Source organism: Podarcis vaucheri (assembly GCF_965113315.1).
Source record: "Podarcis vaucheri genome assembly, chromosome: 5".
NCBI classification, from domain to species: Eukaryota; Metazoa; Chordata; class Lepidosauria; order Squamata; family Lacertidae; genus Podarcis; species Podarcis vaucheri.
The window spans coordinates 101,109,448-101,130,430 of record NC_138763.1 but is presented as its reverse complement, the minus strand read 5'-3'; the positions used below and the strand labels follow the sequence as shown (position 1 = coordinate 101,130,430).

Genomic DNA, 20,983 nt, shown 5'->3' with positions numbered 1-20,983 from the left:
AAACGTTCTTTCCGTGCGCTGCTCTGGTTCGCCAGAAGCGGCTTAGTCCTGCTGTACGCCGGCTCCCTCGGCCAATAAAGCGAGATGAGCACCACAACCCCAGAGTTGTCCACGACTGGACCTAATGGTCAGGGGTCCCTTTACCTTTACCTTTAAGAAAGATAGAGTGAGGCACATCCTTGTTACCAGACTGCCACATACCTTTAACCTATCAGCTTATTTTTCTATCTCCTTGTTGTTTAGACTGAGACATCTTTGGTTGCATCCTGCTTGCCAGTTCCTTCTCCAACTTCTCTCTTTGACCTCAGATCGAGAGGTCATCTTTCACTATCCTCCAAGAGAACCAAAGGAGCAAGCATGGCTGTCTTGTTCTTCTCTAGACTAGCCAGACTAGAACCAAAGTTTCTGCATTTCCTACCATAAATAACTTTCTTATTTTCTTGCCTACATCCCTCCCTCCCTCCCTCCATCTCTTTCTCTCATTTGAAAGGTAAAGTCTCCTGTTTAACCAAGACTCACTTGTTAGATGCTGCAAACGAAAGGGTTTCCATAAGTAACCGATCCTGTTATCCCAATACCCCTCCTGTACTTTGTTCAAGTAAAGTGCAGGCAACTCACCTTTGTTACTTGCCATTTGTTGCTTTTGTGTTTTTCCCCTCTATATTTCCACTTCAAAGTCCTCCTAGATCTGGATTCCTCTGATATCAGTTATTTAGTTATGCCACTTTTGGGCAGGGACTTCGATTTGTAAATACAGACTTTAGATAATGCCAATGTGGAGTTAGTTATAGTTTTTAAAAAAACACACCACAAAAACTTATTGGATTTTCCTCAGGGAGTATAAATCTGGACTGAAGGGGGAGGAAGGTGAAGGATTATAGATTGTGTGGGTGCTGCAAATAACTTGGGGGCATGAGGAACTTGGCATCCTTAGACCAAAGATTGCACCTACTTTTCTCACACCTGTGTACTTTTTGCTTCACCAGCCCCTTGTCTTTGGAACTCACTGACCCCAGGTACTGAAAAGGACCCAGTGACTTCCACTTTTAAAGAAATCCCTGAAGGCATGCCTGTTTTCACAAGTCTCTTCCAACTGACTAACTGGGATATTTACGGTAAATCTTCCCTTATCCTTAAATTATTTCCTTAAATCTGTTTAGTAAGTCTATGCGCAGGGTTCTCTCTCTGTGTGTGTGTTTTAAATTAAAAATATTTATTATTCTTTTTAAAGGTATGCTTTAATACGCTGCCTTGTATTTTTTTAGCCAGTTATGCAATAACTAATTAAAAAGCAAACAATTTTCAGGAGAGAACGGATCACCATAGCAGTCAAAAGTGAGGCAGACGGCCACTTCTCTTCAGGCAGACATTGTTGTGTCTGGTCTAACCATCTCACATCCAGTTTTCTCCTACTTATTGATCTCTTTCAAGCCACTCTGGGAGCCTTGTCAAAAATGATTTAAACAAACAAACAAACAAACAAACAAACAAACAAACTCTACACCAGCTTAGATAGGCACATTAATTGTCTTCCTGCCTTCCTTTATACCATCTGCCTTATAGTTTAAAGGTAAAGGGACCCCTGACTATTAGGTCCAGTCATGGCCGACTCTGGGGTTGCGGCGCTCATCTCGCTTTATTGGCCAAAGAAGCCGGTGTACAGCTTCCGGGTCATGTGGCTACCATGACTAAGCCGCTTCTGGTGAACCAGAGCAGTGCACGGAAACGCCATTTACCTTCCTGCCGGAGCAGTACCTATTTATCTACTTGCACTTTGACACACTTTCAAACTGCTAGGTTGGCACGAGCAGGGACCTGAGCAACGGGAGCTCACCCCGTCGCGGGGATTCGAACCGCCGACCTTCTGATCGGTGAGTCCTAGGCTCTGTGGTTTAACCCACAGCGCCACCCATGTCCCGGGCCTTATAGCTTAGGGCAGAGCTTGTCAACCTTTTTGAGTGCACAGCTCCCTGGACCAACTTGACCCTTCCCCTGTGGCGAAAGGCGCTCCGAGCGTCAGCCCAGTTATGTCCCTGCTTGCCTGCAGAGTCGACAGCCCCTCATCCCTTTCCAAACACCCTCCCTGGTGGAGTGTTCCCTCAGCCTCCTTTCCTCTCCAGTGGCGTAGCGTGGGTTGTCAGCACCCGGGGCAAGGCAAGTAATTTGTGCCCCCTAAGCTGTGGATTTGCGCCCCCTAACCCTAACCCCCAGATGTTGCGCCTGGTGCGGCTGGCCCCCCCTGCACCCCCCACGCTACGCCACTGTTCCTCTCCCCTCTTCTTGGGAGTCTTCCAGGCAGCTGCTGCCCCTGGTCTCTGAGCTGCCCCTTCCCTGCCCCAAAGAGAGGTGCCTCTTCGTGCTGCCCCACAGGGGCCTGGGAAGAGGATGCCCCCAGCCTTAGCAGCCCAAAGGAGCCTGGCCGAAAGTGACCATGAGGCCACCATCTTACTCACCTTGGGAGGCAGCAGAGGCAGCAGCAGGTATTGCCTGGCCTGTGTGGTGGGAAGGCTCCCCTCCAGTGCTGGACACTCAGCTCCCAGGCAGGCATTGCATACAACAAGCACAAGAAAGGTCAGCATGGTGCATACCTGGCCTGTCTCCCACTTGTCCAGAAAGGGCTGGCAGACTGGTAGGCTGGGCTCCCTCACCCACTTGCTTGCTTACTCCAAGGACGCCTCAGTTCCTGGAAACCAGCACCCCCTGGCCAGCCCCAGAGACACCATTCACACTGGGAGCTTGTAGCCAGGGCTGCTGCAACACACAGCTGTGCAAGCCTAGGGGAGGCAGAGATGCAAGAGGGCATCAGAGGGAGGGAGGGAAGGAAAGAGGGACAGAGGCCATCGTTGTCCATGGCACCCCTGACCAGCCTTCAAGGCACCCCATTAATTCACACACAAAAGTTATTAATCATTATAATCACAGGCAGCTCTGAAGTGTGCTGCACCTGCTAATTGCATCTGCTAACTGCAGAACCCAGGAGAATAAACCATTTCCCCTTCATTTTGTAGTCATCATGATTTAAAGATACAGTGGTGCCTCGCAAAACGAAAAGAATCCGTTCTGTGATTCTCTTTGTCTAGCGGTTTTTTCGTCTTGCGAAGCAAGCCCATTGACAGATTAGCGGATTAGCGCTATTAGCGCTATTAGCGGCTTTTAGCGGCTTTTAGCGGCTTATCGGATCAGCTGATAAGTGGCTTAGCGGCTTAGAAAAAGGGGGGGAGGAAAAAAAACCCGCAGGAACTCGCAAGACATTTTCGTCTTGCAAAGCAAGCCCATAGGAGATTTGTTTTGCGAAGCACCTCCTAAACGGAAAACCCTTTCGTCTAGCGAGTTTTCCGTCTTGCGAGGCATTCGTCTTGCGGGGCACCACTGTACCTTGATTGTGAGCAAATAGCACCTTGGATATAGAGGAATTATAAAAGAGAAGGCACAGAAACATAAAACATTGTTTAAATTTTAACCTCAGTAAACAAAAGTAGTATTTTGGGATGCAAACCTCATACTTCCGGGGCAGGGGTGGGAGGGATAAAATCCAAAACACCCAACAGCCCATTTTTAAATTAAAGGTACCCCTGACTGTTAGGTCCAGTGGGGGACGACTCTGGGGTTGTGCGCTCATCTCGCTCTATAGGCCAAGGGAGCTTCTGGGCCATGTGGCCAGCATAACTCAGCTGCTTCTGGCGAACCAGAGCAGCGCACGGAAACGCCGTTTACCTTCCCGCCGGAGTGCTACCTATTTATCTACTTGCACTTTGACGTGCATTCGAACTGCTAGGTGGGCAGGAGCTGGGACTGAACAATGGGAGCTCATCCCATCGCGGGGATTCGATCCACCGACCTTCCAATCGGCAAGCCCTAGGCTTTGTGGTTTAGACCACAGCACCACCGAATGCATCTATAACAATAGGAAATGCTCTGAAGCTCAACGTGAGTCATTTTAGCTCCTGTTGATGTGTTTCTGTCTATCTGATGGGAACCTGGAGGAGAACACATATTGTCACTGTTTGCCCAACCCTCAGGTTCATTCAGTTTACTTCCTTCTCTTTGCAACGTGTCCCTTTCTACAACTTCCTTACTCTGCCAATCACCTTGAGAGGCAGCTCCCGGTAACCAGGCTGGAGGCAGTGCAAAGGTCCAGGGCTGCTTCAAAAGGGCTTTGGAAGTGAAACCGGGCATTCAGCTCACTGTGAGTCAGTTTGCTTGGGGGAGAAAAAGAGCATATGGTCAACATGGCTCAAAGGTAAGAGAGGGTTGCATGTTTTGGCATTACGCTGCCGCCCTGTGCACTGGGAACAACTTAAGCTTGAAGAATCACAGGTATGGTCCCAGGGACACTTGGAAAAGTGTAGATTTATTATCTAATCAGCATGCAATGCCCTTACAAACTATATCCTAGGTAGCAATGTCTCTGATAAGAGCCAACATATCATCTTACGCTTAGCAAATGCAAATTGCATTCCCTAGCTATAATAGACGGTTTACTTAACTTCTATGTTGTGTGTACTGTACAATTAAACTGAAGTTTCGTTTTCCCTAGCCAAGTGCAGCTCTGTTTATAGAATAGTACTATTAATTGTTACAGTTACAGTTCAGTCAACAAGGCTGAAACGGGAGGAAATTAAAGTACAGTCACAGAGCACTTAGGCATTTATTTAGAGCCAGTAACCATGGCTGAAACACTGAATGTTAATAAATCTTACAGGTGTTTATAAAGAGCTTTAAAGGCAAAATAATATCATGTTTTATTAAAAGAAGAAATTATTATTATTATTATTATTATTATTATTATTATTATTATTATTATTAAAAGAAAAGAAAAATCTGTTGTGGCTTTTTGCAAAGTAGATCTTAGGGTTTTAGAACTCTTATGCTGAAATAAGCCTTCTATCTGCCAGCTTCCAGTGTTTATACTCTGGCAGTAATTTTCCAGAAAGAAGAGATGCACTTTCTGAGAGGGGGAGCTTTCTCCAACTTACTCAACAATTTATAGTTTACTATCTGCTCAGTGGTGCAAATATGACACCACACAAGCTGCAATTCTGTTGAAATCACTGAGACCTCTGAGCTGATAAGCGCAGGATTGCTGTCCATCAAGTTATTAAGAAAGACTTTCTTTCTTTATAGACGGAGCAGGGTTTTTATTGTGTCATTTGCTGAATTCAAACAATGGTTTCGAGTGGAGTTCATTGATAGGCCAGCAATATTCACAGAAAATCAATTGTTTCCCTTGCAAAGATTGGCCTGTTGTGTCATTCAGCAAATGTTGTGTCTCATCTAGAAGTACAAGAGCCTACAGTCTAGATATTTAATCAAGATTTGAGGACTAAATTTGAAGGTTTCAGGCTGCAACCCAGCACAGAATTAAGGATGCAACTCTTTTGTTCCGCTTAAAAGGCAATATCTAGGTACAACTGTATGGAAAATTAGAGGCAAAAGAGCTGATTATATTGTTTTTAAGGGGAGGTTGATTGCAAGTGCCATAGAAAAAGAAGTCAATACAGTTTGTAAAGCTATTTGTGGGATTTTACTGCAAACACTTTTTATCAGACAAGAATGTAACTTGTTTTAACAAAATGATGGGATTCCCTTTCCTGGAATCTCAAAACTGTTTAAGCTTCCTTTGATGGAAAAAGAAGAAATGAAATTTGAAAGTAATATTAAGTTCCAAAATACAGTGGTGCCTCGCAAGACGAAATTAATTCATTCCGCGATTTTTTTCGTCTAAGGAATTTTTCATCTTGCGAAGCACGGTTTCCCATAGGAATGCATTGAAAATCAATTAATGCGTTCCTATGGTCAAAAAAAGTCCAAACAAAGCCAAATTTGGTACAACAAGAGTTTATTAAGTGCTATTTAAAGTCACACATACTGTAAAGAGCATTTCAAAATTCAAACCCAGAATTTTTTTTAAAAAACAGCAGAGTGGCCCAATGGTCACAGAAAATCATAAAAATGCAGGAAAAAAACAAGCTTCCAGATTCTTGCAAACCCCTTCCCAACACCAAGTCCTTGAATTCCAAACACCCCAACCCAAAATCTGAAACCCCCCAAAAAAGTTTTAAAAGCTTAACTTACCAAATGGCTGCAAAAGAAGTTTTGGAAAAGCTTAAAAAATCACCAAAGTCTTTAAAAACCTCAAAAAAGACTACTATGTACACTGCGTTCTATGAGTTGCTCCTTGAAGTCAAGTCACAACTGTATTAACAGTGTTAAGAAAAAGGAAACAAACTTGCAAGACGTTTTCGTCTTGTGAAGCAAGCCCATAGGGAAATTCATCTTGCGAAGCAGCTCAAAAACGGAAAACCCTTTCGTCTAGCGAGTTTTCCGTCTTGCGAGGCATTCGTCTTGCGGGGCACCACTGTAAATAAATTCTCCAGAGAAGGAGACTACTTTTCATTTCTGCAAGGGCTATTTGGGAAGAAGAAGGTTTCACTTTCTTATTTACCATTACGATCTCATGGTCACCAAGCAAATCTTAATGGTGTGGTTGTAGTTCTTTTTGTTGTTAGCTAAAGCGCACCTAGGGACCTCAGCACATTTCTTTCAAGTTTGCAATGGTCTCAGGAGAGTCTTTCTTCACAACATCCTAGAGTTTGGGAACATTTTCACGTTAGACACTTAAAAATGCATTTCAGAGCCTCATGCAATATCTACGCTGTGTGTCATTATTGCTGGGGTAACCAACAGTGCTCTTCAGATATTTTTGGATTCCAGCTTGCAGGCAACTTGGCCAATGGTCAGGGAAGATGGGAGTTGTAGTCCAACAGCATCTGGAAGGCATCTCATTGGCTACCCCTGGATTAGGGTTAGGGTGCCCCTCTTTTTGTCATCAGTTTTCCTCCCTGCAACTTGCAACTTGCTTGCTCAAAGCTGGGTTTATGCTGTGGCAAATCTGGACAAGAGCTGATTGTTTCTGTGTGGTAAGTCAATAGGTAAATTATTGTTCTTCCTTATTTAAACAATTAGACCAAGGCAGGTGTACAGTATTTTAAGTCAAACTTATTTTTAGCATTTGTAGAAGATGTACCATTGGAACATCTGGCCACACTCCTTTTTGTCTTTCAGATTATCATGACCTTTTGTGACTGTCTTTTGAGTCCTTCTGCCGCTAAAGTTGCCCTAGAAGGCTCAAATTCTATACATGCTTACTTGGGAATTTGCCTTTGAGCTGACATGTATAAGATTGTACTAGAAATGGAGTCAACATTCCACTGTAGGGACACCAGTAAAAAATTAATAGCAAGAAAAGGAAGCAATGGTGTGTGTGTATTTATAGTCTTGTCATGATTCTGAATATATCACACCACAAATTAATATTAATATTAATTTCTTATTTGTACCCCATGCATCTGGCTGGGTTTCCCCATCCACTCTAGGCGGCTTCCAACAAAGATTAAAAATACATCAAAATGTCATACATTAAAAACTTCCCTGAACAGGGCTACCTTCAAATGTTTTCTAAATGTCAGGTAGTTGTTTATCTCTTTGACATCTGATGGGAGGGCGTTCCACAGGGCGGGCGCCACCACCAAGAAGGCCCTCTGCCTGGTTCCCTGTAGCCTCACTTCTCGCAATGAGGGAACCACCAGAAGGCTCTCAGAGCTGGACCTCAGCGTCCAGGCAGAACGATGGGGGTGGAGACGCTCCTTCAGGTATACTGGGCCGAGGCCGTTTAGGGCTTTAACGGTCAACACCAACACTTTAAATTGAAATAATTCTATATTCTGCCTTATGGGACTGCAGCTCAATGAGAATTGTTTTCACGGGAGTGAAAAGTCATTTTATCTGTGAGTCAGAGAAAACCATGAAGTTAGTTGGGGGTGAGACTTCTATATTTGGGTTTGCAAAAGCTGTCCAAAGTTGGCACTCACCATTTCTGATTCTGCCTCCCTTCAAAGTTCCCAGTTCTTCCTGTACTTTTAGATGGTGTTACTGGGGAGGCGGGGCAGAATGAGTTTTCACACATTTGCCTTAAATACGATTTTCTCTCATTCTGAGAGAAAATATTATTGTATGCACCTTACATCTGACTGATGATAAAAGCTGGCAAAGAGGTTATGCTAGATTTGAAGGAACATTCAGAGTGCCATATATGATGCTCTTGAAAAGGATGCAGCAGCGTTCATATGGCAAAAAATACACCCCATGTTTGATGAGCCTCTCGTGAATTTGGAGATTGGAAACAGGTCTGTGGAAGTGAAGAAGAGGCCTGTTCATTGTGTCAGGCTTGTTAGTCTTGCGCAGGGCTGGGCAGACCCCTCTGGTTGCTGGAAGGCCAACGTTTTGCAGGCCACATTGACAAGTGGGCAGAGCTACCCTCCTGTCAATCCCCTGCCATCATATGATGTCAGCAGGCTTAAGCTTCAAGCTGTGGCGTCAAAGAAAAATTCAATTCCCATCAGTGTTTGAATGCTTTTGTAATGCAACTGGCTTAAATGTCCGGTACAGGAAAGGCATGCCTGGCTCACCAGAAGTGGTCTGGCGGTACAAGCTCACAAGTGTGGTGGGCCCAATTTGGCCCACAGATGAGAGGTTCCTCACAACTGGTCCCCTGGCACAATTCTTGTCCTAGCTCTGAAAAGTATTCGGGGCTGATGTCCAGACAAGGCTCTGCTCCGGGGTGGGGGTGGGGGGTGGGGGAGAGGGTCTGCACCTCTGTGGCTCCCATGTTTCTGACACGAAGTCTGAACTGGCATGCCACTTGGTTGTCAACAAGGCTCTAAGTTCATGCAGGCTGCAAGAAACTGTAAGTGGAATGAGGCACAGCCAATTGGCAAATGAGGTTGCCAATTGCAAAAAAGAAAACCATATTGAGGAACATATTTTGAGCCAAAGGATAGGAGTTAAGAGCAGAGTAAAAGGGTTTAGACTCAGTTGAGCTTATCATTTGTTCTCTGCATTTCCGGTTTCCAAATATAGCTGATTCTGCATAAGCATGAAAAAGCACTTTCAGCACATTTGCACAGCTCCTGATGGGGTGCTTTTGGTTTCCTTCTCTGCTTTTGAAAGGGTGCAGAGGTGTCACTGCTGCTGGGCTGCAGGAGGGGGGCAAACCCACGGTGTTTCACCCCACGAGAGCAGCCTCTGTGAAATAGCCCTTGGGGCAGGGCAGTCCTCTCTGTGTGCTCCACCAACCACACGCCATTGCTCTCCCCAAGCAGCCAGGAATTGTCTATCTGATCCATGTTTGTGTTGATTTTGAAACCCCCCCCCCCGCTTCTCTGCCTATGTTTATTTGCAGACAGATTTTGAATCACGAACTCTCCAAGCTTTTCAATGAGCTCTGGGATGCTGATGTGAACCGCTTTGTGCCTGGAAAAGACTATACCATTTCCTTACAGGTATCAGTTATATGTGTCACTATGCTTTAGCTCTCCAGTCTTCTCCCAAAAAGCGAGCATTGGCCGTGCCAGGAAGACCCACCCTCTCTGACTATCCCCACCCTCTGGTGTCTGTGCATATGGCGTGAACATCCGCAGGGAGGGCATTTTGCATGGACAGGCGGAGTCCCCAGATCCCGAGCGGCTCCCCGTCATGTGGAATAACGACTCAAGACAACGTGCTATGGGATTAAATTGGCCACAACTTTATTAAATTTCAAATGTGGGTAGACCTTGGCTCAGGCATTGGGCGTTCTCCCTCCCCGGTCCCCAGCCAGGGACCTAGGGAGCATCAGGGTTATCCAGTGTGTGTGGGGGGGATGGGCCGGCTCTGGAGAACATATGTTCAAGCAGAGATGGCCGCCCCCGTAACGCCGCCGCCGCAGGAGAGGGCAATGACGACCTTTCGGTGTACGGCCAAAGCCTCCCTTCAGAAAACCCCTTTAACGGGGAACCCTGGTATCGCCGCCGCAAGAGGAAGATGGACAAAAGGATTCCGCCCAAGGCCTGATACCGCCAAAGTTGTGACGTTTTGCTACGGGAAAGGCGAAACCTGCCAATGCAGGGAAATTCCTTTCCGGCCCTTTAACAGCGACCTTAACGTAGCAGCGCCCGCATACCTGTGAAGAAAGGTTAACCTGAAAAACCTGTGAAGAAAAGTTAACCTGCAAAATAAGACATTAACTGAGGGTGGGTAGGGTGGGAGAAGCTCTGGAGCCAAGTGAGGATTCCCAGGTAAGATCCTCCCTCTATTGTGTGGGCAGGTAATCCCTCCCCTACCTGGCCTGGTCTCCTTGGCAACGCTTCCCCCAGGTGGGATTGGACAACTGACTGAGGTAGGCGGAGACCTCCAGGTATCCCACCTGAGGGAAGGCAAAGCCAAGCCTATGCTGTTGGGGCCGCTCCAGATCTAGGGGCTGCACGCGTCCACGCAAAGGTCGCCCCCCATTTTAAGTGGGGAGCGGTCATTGCGCATTCAGCCGTGCCACTGAAGGGTCCTTCCTTGTAGACACCTGTGCTGAAACCACGTGAGCCTCTAGGCTGGGCTGCTTGCCACATAGGAACACGTGAGTAAAGCATATGAGCAGAGCTTACGTAAAAGATACAGGGAGTTATTATCTGTATTTTGTATTTTACATTTCCCCCCATAAGCCAAGTCTGTCAGGGGCTGGAGTCAACAAGCAAAATAACTTTTCAGATATCTCACCTAAAACTGCAGCACACATCCATCATAGTTCCACATTTTACTTACAGGGGAAAGCTGGTTATGTACCGCAGGGCAGTAATGCAGCCAGAGACAGCGCGTCTGAACCGTTGTTTTGCAGCGTAAATGAGCAACGTCTGAAGAACACAGAAACTTATTCAAGTAAGGCTCCTCCCTTGCAGTTTAACTGTACAGCACACCCTTCTTCCATTTGAGGGAGATATTTAATATAGAGGACCCTAAGGTCTATGAATAATAACAGCTTAAAGGTCCCGGGCCCTAAGGAAGTCAGACTATCCTCCACCAGGGCCAGGGCCTTTTCAGTGGTGGCTCCGACCTGGTGGAATGCTCTGTCCCATGAGACTAGGGCCCTTCAGGATTTAACCTCCTTCCGTCGGGCCTGTAAAGGTAAAGGGACCCATGACCTCTGTCAGGCCTGTAAGACAGAGCTATTCTGCCTGGCCTTCAATTTGAATTAGCCTCAATTCAATTTGAATTGATCCTCTATTCCCTTTCGCCTTTCCTCTTCTATGAAGAAACCCTTTCTGGGACCCCACATTTAAACTCTTCTCTGGTCTTCTTGCTGGCCCTAGTAGGACCAACATGGCCAGTTAGCCCTGGTGATCATTTGGAGTTTACTGATTACCTCCCCCCATGACCCCTGAATTTTTAAATTTTATTGTCATTGGTGCTGCATTTATGTTGTATTTTATGCTGTTTTTAAGTCGCATTTTAATCAATGTTTTAGATTTGCTATTATCCGCCCTGAGCCCGGTTTTTAACCTGGGAAGGGCGGGGTATAAATAAAAATTCATTATTATTTATTAATTTATCATTAATGTTGATTTTTATTAGCAAAAGCCCAGACTCAGAGAGAGGGGGAGCTATGAGAGTGCCCAAACAGCCAAACTACAACTCTCAGGGTTCTTTGGAGAAAACCATGCCAATTAAAATGATATCAATAAGCCCATATATAAATATAATCATACCAGTAGAGTTACAAATTAGGAGAGCCACTGATATATTCAGTCGGTAGCAAATCACTTTAACATACATTTTATTAGTGGATGTGTGCAGGAAAATACACATGAGATTTGCCTGTTACGAAACATGGCTGCATACTTCAAGTACAGTGGTGCCTCGCAAGACGAAAAGAATCCGTTCTGTGATTCTCTTCGTCTAGCGGTTTTTTCGTCTTGTGAAGCAAGCCCATTGACGGATTAGCGCTATTAGCGCTATTAGGGGCTTTTAGCGGCTTATCAGCTTATCGGATCAGCTGATAAGCGGCTTAGCGGCTTAGAAAAAGGGGGGGGGCAGGAAAAAACCCAGCAGGAACTCGCAAGACATTTTCGTCTTGCGAAGCAAGCCCATAGGAGATTCGTTTTGCGAAGCACCTCCAAAACGGAAAACTCTTTCGTCTAGCGAGTTTTCCGTCTTGCGAGGCATTCATCTTGCGGGGCACCACTGTAGCTGGTTTATTCTAGTCGGAAGATCACAGGATTTTATTTTCCCGCAAACAGAAACCTTGCATCCCATGGCCCACACTTTCACATCCCCTAGCACACACACAACACACCAGGAGCAGGAGGAGTTCCACTTACAAGGCAAAAATAAAAGAGAAGGTTTTCACTGAAAGCAGCGGAGGAGCCCTGAGTCCTGGCCACTGTATGGGAGTGGAAATTCACGGGATCTTTCTCACAGAGTGTGCTACGTGCTGTACAGTAAACACCTAGTCCTGCTTATAGCTCTTAAAGTTTGCAACCATAGCCCAAAGGCCATTTTTTCCCTGACGGCCCTAGTCCCCTGCAACTCATAGGCAAACTTTTTACTTGGGGCATGTGGCATGAGACAATGGCTGAATCCACACTGCACCTTTAAAATACATGACCCCCCCCAAATATTGGGAACCATAGTTTACCCTTCACAGAGCTATCATTCCCAGTACCCCAGAATTCTCTCTTTTTTTAATAAGGTATTTATTGAGATTTTTTAACATATTACAATAAAAATGAAAAAATAAAAATACAAAATAAAAACAGTTAAAAACACATTAATTTTCCATTTCTTATTTTCCTTAAGTTTATTTCCCCGGACCTCCTCATACCTCTCTTTTTTGTATTCCACTTAGATTTATTAGTTCAGCAAATCCTTACCATTAAGCTTTTACCCATTTATAAGCCTTTTTTCATATTCTCTTAAAGCATTACAGCTAGAAACCACTTAATTTCTATCCAACATCATTCTAACATTCATCAATTTTACAATATTTCTGTAAATAATCTTTAAATTTCTTCCAATCTTCTTCCACCGACTCTTCTTCCTGGTCCTGGATTCTGCCAGTCATTTCTGCCAGCACCCCAGAATTCTCAGGGGGGGGCAGTGTTATTTAAATGTATTGTGTGGAGTCAGGGCTGTCTTAAGCATATCCAGCGCCTCTGGCGCCCCTCCCATTTCCCAGAGTTTTTTTAGGGAGGATGGCACGGCTGGCGGGCCTGGAGGAGGCGGGCAGTGGGTGGAGGGCAGCTCCTCCAGCGGGGAAGAGGCGGAGGCTGGATGCAGCGTCTCCCGGCTCAGCTGGATGCTTTGTGCCACGGTGGCCACGGCAGACAGAGGCTCTGGGTGCAGCGCTGCTTGGGCGCAGCATGGCGGAGGCGGGCGAGGGTGGCAAGCTGATGCCAGGAGGCGCCGTGTCCAGCCTCCACCTCTTCCCTGGCGCCCTCCAGAACTTGGCGCCCTGGTGCCCCACACCTCTAGCCTCTATGGGGATGCAGCCTGAGTGATAAGAGAGTCCACACATAAATTGGTATTTGAACCCAGGCCCAGTCAACACTGTGCGCACTGCGTAAGGAACATAAATGAAGCTTATATTTTTTTTCCACATACTGAATTAATCTGAGGGATATATTTCTTCTTATAGCCTTTATTTCCCTATTGGACAACTACGAGACATCAACTGGTATGGCAGAGCTGGTGACGGCAGAGGAAATAGCTGAAAACAACCGCTTTCTCGATGCAGTGTTAGAAACTGACGTGATGAAAGTGAGTACAGGAGTGGTAGGAATGCCTATATTTTGCTTTAGTTCAGCAGCACCAGTGCCCATTAGAGGTCCTGGGATTCTGCAACCTAAATGTACCTAATATATATGAACCTAATTATAAATGAACACACACATATATATAATCTATATCTATCTATCTATATCTATCTATCATCTATCTATCTATCTATCTATCCTGGGCTTTGTTTTTGAATAAGCACCCAAAGGTTAAGTTTATATTCAAAATGTTGCATCTAGTTAAAACATTTTTGCTCTTTTGACATGTTAAGAAGACTGGATTTAAAGGAAAACTAAGTAAGCTATAGTCAGTGTGTCTTTAAATTCGGTACTGTCTATAGCCAATCAAAAATTTACTTACAGGTTAGTTCCATCTAAGTACACTACAGTTCATTGCCTCAGATTGTGAGGAGTCTCTAAGTATTTTTTTCTTCTTGTCAGTTTCAAGACTTAATAATTGGTTAAAAAATAAAGGAAACAGGGAAAACATACTCTTTATTGTTTTCACTGTCCTTTCTATTAGAGCTTGACATAGCTTAGGACCTCAGCATGTCTTAACTCTGCCTTGGCTAAAGAGATCACTGACATTAGGAGTGAATCATGATCGTGTCAAACAACAATTCCTCTCTGCTAAGGGACTGGCTTTTACAGATCTCTGATTCCCGTAAATATGTGAGACTTCACTCTCAGTCTTGTCTTCCCAGAAACTTTCTGAACCTTTCTTCTGCAGGAAACTCTGCAAACACTCTGAAACCTGAGGTCTATGTTAAGATTTTAACACCCCTCCCAGTTCATGTCAATTTCATCTCTTCCAGCTTACCCATCAATATTTAGTTAAAAAAACCTGGACTAGACCAGATCTGAAGGATTTCAAGTCTCAGCTCTATGCTATTTGGTTTCACCTCTACTCCAGGGATGGAGGAAAAGGGTATGGCTGATTTTTAATAGACTCTACCATAGCTTGAATGATGTAATATCCAAATATTGTACAGACTTTGCAGCTCGGACCTAAAGAGTAAGAAAATACACTCTGTAGGAGGATATCCATCTTCTATGTTTACATGGGAAAGTAGAGATGTCAAGGAAATAAAGAGCTATCCGAGAAGTGAGGTTACAGGGAACCAGGCAGAGGGCCTTCTCGGTAGTGGTGCCCGCCCTGTGGAACGCCATCCCATCAGATGTCAAGGAAATAAACAGTTATCTGACTTTTAGAAGACATCTGAAGGCAGTCCTGTTTAGGGAAGTTTTTAGTGTTTGAAGTTTCATTCTGTTTTTAATGTTCTGTTGAAAGATGCCCAGAGTGGCTGGCGAAACTCAGCCAGATGGGCGGGGTAGAAATAAATCATCATCATCATCATCATCATCATCATCATCATCATTCTTATTATTGGGAACCTTGGTCTATTCCAGCAGGGCTCTTTAGATGTTCTTAGTGCAAGTGCAAGAGCTTTTGCTAATCTGCTCTCTGACTTACTTAAGGACTCTTATAAAGCCAGATGGTTCCAACTCATACACTGCAAAATCAGATCTATTGGTATTGACTTGGAACTCTTTTATAATTCAAGTGAGCAATATATTTATTGCAATATTCAAACCAGATTAAGAGACATTGAAAAACAAAACATCGAATAAAATTGGCTCCCCCAAGTTCTATGGTTTAAATGCAACAGATAGCAGGGTCACTTGTGCCTCAAAATTAATAATTCCAGTCCAACACATGGCATTTATGTTAGCCCAACTGAATGTTTTCCCCTCAGCTTTTGTCAAGGGCAGATATTCACACATCCCCAGAAATGATAGACATTGCGGATGTTCTTTGAATGTGTACACTGTACAACATATCCCTTGTACAACCAGCTACGTAAATGTGTAACATCACGGCACAGTGAAAATATCAGATTCTATCTGTCTGTCCTTGAACAATACTTTTCCTTTCCCCACTCAACCCCCAACTCCCAATGATTTGCTTTGCAGACCTGACTCTTGCGGATTCGAACATGTATTTGTTGGGGAAACTAAGCGAGGTAAAGAGATCCTGGGACTGCACAACTGGGTGCAGTTTTATCTTCAAGAAAAACTTAGGCACATTGACTACAAGGGCTACGTAGCCAGGAAGAACAAAAACAGGGTAAGAAACCATTCTCTCTCTCTCTCTCTCTCTCTCTCTCTCTCTCTCTCTGTGTGTGTGTGTGTAATATATAGAACATTCTGCAACTGTTTATGTGCACAAATCTACGCCTGGGTTAGCAAATAAGCAACACACGTAGGACGTGATATTGGAAGAGTACTTTTAAAAACCCAGAGCGTCTTCAGGTAGAAGCCTGCTAAGCATCTTGCTTCTGATTTCTCTTGTTTTATACTTGCATCAGATTCCTCTGTCATTCATTCATTCATTCATTCATTCATTCATTCATTCATTCAATATCCATCCTTCTCTTCCTCCCAAAGGAGCCTAGGGTGGCAAGCGATAAGAAAGAAGAACATCTTGGGTGGAATTCAGTGGGGTGCTAAACAGGGCATGCGCAGCATGGGGAACAATTTCCAGTCAACTTTTGTGCCCCCTAAACCTATTCTGGGATCCCCCAACCCTTCAAAGCAGATTTAGGGGACACATACAGTAGGAACGAGGAGAGGAGGAGGGCGAAGTCCTGCTGCACAAGCAAACACAACCACTTACTTTAACTCCACCCATTCTCAACAATTCCAGGACAGATGCAGACTGGGAAAGAGTTCAGCTTAAAAGCCTTATTGAAAGAAGAAGAGTCTTCTGTGGGTGCAAGTGCCAAATGCCACCGACCCACAACACCTCCATCTTGCCAGGACTCAGAGTCCGTTTATGGGCCCTCATCCAGCCCCAGATCCAGGGCTTGCACATCCTAAGTGGATTTTAGACATGATGCATTACATTTACATGTGTTTCCCCCCTAATTCCACCCCCCACAACCAGTGGCTTCACTTCATCTGAGCATTCAGGGAGATGGGCTTTGCTGCCATGCTCAGCTGGGAAAGTTCCAGCAAAGCCCACCCCCTACTTTCCACGGTGCAACATCACCTGCTTCCTTCCCTGGCCCCAGAAATCCCATTGGTTTGATTCAGTCATAATTCAAAAGGCGTATCTGTTCTCATGTGTTGTGTGTTTGCTTTCAGCCTGATGAGGACGACCAGGTTTTAAGCCTTCAGTTCAGCTGGAAGGGGCTCGTGAAGCCCGTGGGCAGCAGCTTCATTGGCGTCAGCCCAGAGTTCGAGTTTGCCCTTTATACTGTGATTTTTCTGCAAGCAAATGAAAGAGTGACTCGCCAGAGGGTGAGAATAGAGGAATACGAACTGGAGATTGTCGTTTACCGCCACGGGCAGCACATAGGAACAGCCTATCCAATCCTCCTCAGCAGCGACAACGAAGATTAGTACTGATGACCTCAATTTTGAAGAGAAAATTATTTTTAAATTGCCATGTGAGAATTTAAAGTGGTTTTTGCTTCATTGTATGTTATATTTAGAATGGTATGTAAAAAAATACCCCGGGGTTATTTTTATCTGTCTCTTTAGGATTTCAAAACTTTGCCTGTGTGAGGAATTTATACTGAAATGATTCTATAGTTCACTGTTTCAAAGCTATGTGTTTAACTGACCTTCTGTTTTTCTCCTCTAGACTTTAGGCAAAAGCTCTCTTGCCTAATCTCTCCCTTCTCTGGCTGCATAGCTTCTCATGCCCCTGGCCTCTGGGGAATTTCCCCATCTCTTGCTGCCCCCCCCATTATATACAACAAGATCTGCTCCCTCAGTTGTGTGTTGCCGAATTGCCTCATGAATCCCAGTCTTTAGAAAAGCTGCTCAGTTCATAGTCCTGTTAATGCCACTTTGTACAGTGGTGCCCCGCAAGACGAATGCCTCGCAAGACGGAAAACTTGCTAGACGAAAGAGTTTTCCGTTTTGGAGGTGCTTCGCAAAATGAATCTCCTATGGGCTTGCTTCGCAAGACGAAAATGTCTTGCGAGTTCCTGCGGGTTTCCCCCCTTCCCCCCTTTTTCTAAGCCGCTAAGCCGCTTATCAGCTGATCCGATAAGCCGCTAAAAGCCGCTAAAAGCCGCTAATAGTGCTAATCTGCTAATTTGTCAATGGGCTTGCTTCGCAAGACGAAAAAACCGCTAGACGAAGAGAATCACAGAACGGATTCTTTTCGTCTTGTGAGGCACCACGGTATGTCGAGGAAAGCAGTGTTTGAAAACACAAGGCATCTCCCACTGCAGCTTATACCATTTTCCTGAAGTTTCCCTAACTGTTATTTTGCACATTACATGTGAGCTTTCACATGACATAAAAGCCACTTCTGGAATGTATTGGACTATAGTGCAAGTGGCCATTTCCCTATTAGTTTTGCACTGCAATTTCCCCTCCTTTTCCAGGGGTTCACACCACAGGCTGTGAGGCGGCACACTGGGATGCAGTTTCAAGCCTCACACCTTTTTTCATAGAAAAGATAAAACCTGCAAGGACAGCGGGATGTAAACTCAGAGGGACAGCACGAAGGAATGACGTGTGTGAATGGCATTTAGTGCGGTGACCTTTCTCCACAACAAGGAAGCATCAATAAACAAGTCTGGTAGCAGCCAAATTCTTCCAGGGTGGGCAAGCAGCTGAAGCCGATGAACTTTTAGCTTATAAATTAAAACACACACACAAACAAAAACTCAATTCCATCCATTAAACCATCTGAAAAACTCTATTATAAAATGACTTTGAACATTCTTTTTTATTGTGAACTAAACACTACAGCACAATTCTACACAGTTCCTTTAGTCAATTATATCAACCAACCCTAAAAGAAGAGGTAATTATGATTGGGAGCATCAGTTTCAGGGAGCAAATAGGGATTAGCAGCTGAGTCAATAAGGCAAAGATGGTTCTGATGACTTTCCTGCTGAAAGGGGTCAGTCCTTTTTTGGGGGGGGGGACGGACTTGTTTTGTAACATTATTACAATGAAGTGCTTGAGAAAGAGACCTTGGCAGCCTGAAACGAATGCAGCAAGCATTTCAGACATCTTGACATGAGGTCAGGACTACTTAGAAACAGCCCTTCTTTCTCCAATTAAGGCTGGCACAAAACATTATATTCAAGGCCCCGGCTAATGGACTATCTGCCTTCTGTTACCTCATCTCCACCAGGATCAAGTGCATTTGTTCAAAGCTGGCATGGATCCATCCAAGGGAGAATGTCCCTGAACATAATTGCACAGCTGAGAAAACTCTCTCTTCCATGAGGAGTGTGGCCGTAGATACCAAAAAGGCTTTTGACAGGAGGCCCAAGAGGCCGTGAGGCTCGTCACCCCAATTCTACGAGTATGTGAGCGGGAGGGTAGACTGCATGCCTGAGTCTCCTAACTCCAGATTGAGATTGAATCCTGACAAGACAGAAGTACTGTTTCTGGGGGACAGGAGGCGGGCAGGTGTGGAGGATTCCCTGGTCCTGAATGGGGTAACTGTGCCCCTGAAGGACCAGGTGCGTAGCCTGGGAGTCATTTTGGACTCACAGCTGTCCATGGAGGTGCAGGTTAAATCCGTGTCCAGGGCAGCTGTGTACCAGCTCCACCTGGTACGCAGGCTAAGACCCTACCTGCCCGCGGACTGTCTGGCCAGAGTGGTGCATGCTCTAGATATCTCCCGCTTGGACTACTGCAATGCGCTCTACGTGGGGCTACCTTTGAAGGTGATCCGGAAACTACAACTAATCCAGAATGTAGCAGCCAGACTGGTGACTGGGAGCGGCCGCCGAGACCACATAACACAAGTCTTGAAAGACCAGCATTGGCTCCCAGTATGTTTCTGAGCACAATTCAAAGTGTTGGTGCTGACCTTTAAAGCCCTAAACGGCCTTGGTCCAGTATACCTGAAGGAGCGTCTCCACCCCCATTGTTCTACCCGGACACTGAGGTCCAGCTCCGAGGGCCTTCTGGTGGTTCCCTCACTGCGAGAAGCCAAGTTACAGGGAACCAGGCAGAGGGCCTTCTCGGTAGTGGCGCCCGCCCTGTGGAACACCCTCCCACCAGATGTCAAAGAGAACAACAACTACCAGACTTTGAGAAGACATCTGAAGGCAGCCCTGTTTAGGGAAGCTTTTAATGTTTGATGTATCACAGTATTTTAATATTCTTTTGGAAGCCGCCCAGAGTGGCTGGGGAAACCCAGCCAGATGGGCGGGGTATAAATAATAAATTATTATTATTATTATTATTATTATTATTATTATTATTATTATTATTATTATTATTATTATGGATTCAGTATGGATTTGTTATGAGAATTTTAAGGTCTTATATATAAAATAAAAGGTAAAGGTAAAGGGACCCCTGACCTCCTGACTGTTAAGTCCAGTCGCGGATGACTCTGGAGTTGAGGCGTTCATCTCGCTTTACTGGCCGAGGGAGCCAACGTTTGTTCACAGACAGTTTTTCCTGGTCATGTGGCCGGCAGAACCAGAGCAGCGCATGTGGCGAACCAGAGCAGCGCATGGAAATGCCGTTTACCTTCCCACCGGAGTGGTACCTATTTATCTACTTGCACTTTGATGTGCTTTCGAACTTCTAGGTTGGCAGGAGATGTTCACAAATGTACCAATAGATGTTCACAAATGTACCAAGATAAAATAGATAAAATAAATAAATGTTCACAAATGTACCAAGCAAACACATACATAAATATACAAACCACATGTCTGAAACCCACAGAAAAAGTCCTGAAACAGAGCCAAATAGAATTTATTCTGAACCACAAAATTGAGTAGAAAATAACCAAGTTTGCAGATATATCTAAGCCTGAAAACAAAGGGATGTGAAAAGGGAAACTTTCCCTCTGCAGTAATTTGCAGTTCACCCAAGAGGTAAAAAGTTTACGCTGCCCCAGCCTAGGAACTTGTAAAGAGTGAACTAAGCCCACATGACCTGACCTGACCAGTGGAACCACTAGAGGAAGTTGACAAGTCATCAAAGGGGAAGTTGAAAGACTGTTTGAAGATCAGAGCCTCTGGAATTGGTTGATTGCCAGATTGTATCCTGTGCATCCCGAGTCGTAAATTATGTAAAAAAGCTGGGTTTTAATTGCTCCGACGTCACGAGGGGCTTGCCTTTCAAAATGTATAAATAGTCTGGTCTGAATTGCATACTTTGCCTCAGTCCATTGGGACTGGGGACTGGCTGTACATCTATATAAAATAAAGGCGATTTCCCCTCAAATCCTTGATTAAATTTTATTGTCTAAGGGACTCTTGCTTCAAAACCATTTTGTCTCTCCCAGGAAATGAGGCCGCCATCGGGGATAGCAACAGAACTGAGTTCGCCATACTATAGAA

General features: G+C 44.9%; 1 protein-coding gene and 1 long non-coding RNA gene across 2 annotated transcripts; one reads left to right on the top strand and one right to left on the bottom strand.

Annotated features, from left to right (window-relative positions):
• The first annotated feature begins 3,951 nt into the window (after positions 1 to 3,951).
• LOC309532684 (poly(U)-specific endoribonuclease-like) lies at positions 3,952 to 17,154 on the top strand. The gene is made up of 7 exons (XM_082223308.1): positions 3,952 to 4,240; positions 9,242 to 9,341; positions 10,635 to 10,746; positions 13,502 to 13,623; positions 14,456 to 14,568; positions 15,615 to 15,768; positions 16,788 to 17,154. Exons 1-7 carry the CDS (start codon positions 4,221 to 4,223, stop codon positions 17,043 to 17,045), a joined length of 879 nt encoding a protein of 292 aa, XP_082079434.1. The 5' UTR covers positions 3,952 to 4,220; the 3' UTR covers positions 17,046 to 17,154.
• On the bottom strand, positions 17,155 to 19,018 carry LOC309532736. Its single transcript, XR_014219991.1, has 2 exons — positions 17,834 to 19,018; positions 17,155 to 17,496 (listed from the first exon to the last, which is right to left on the bottom strand). It is a non-coding gene; the product is annotated as an uncharacterized lncRNA (long non-coding RNA).
• Between the last annotated feature and the right edge of the window lie 1,965 nt (positions 19,019 to 20,983).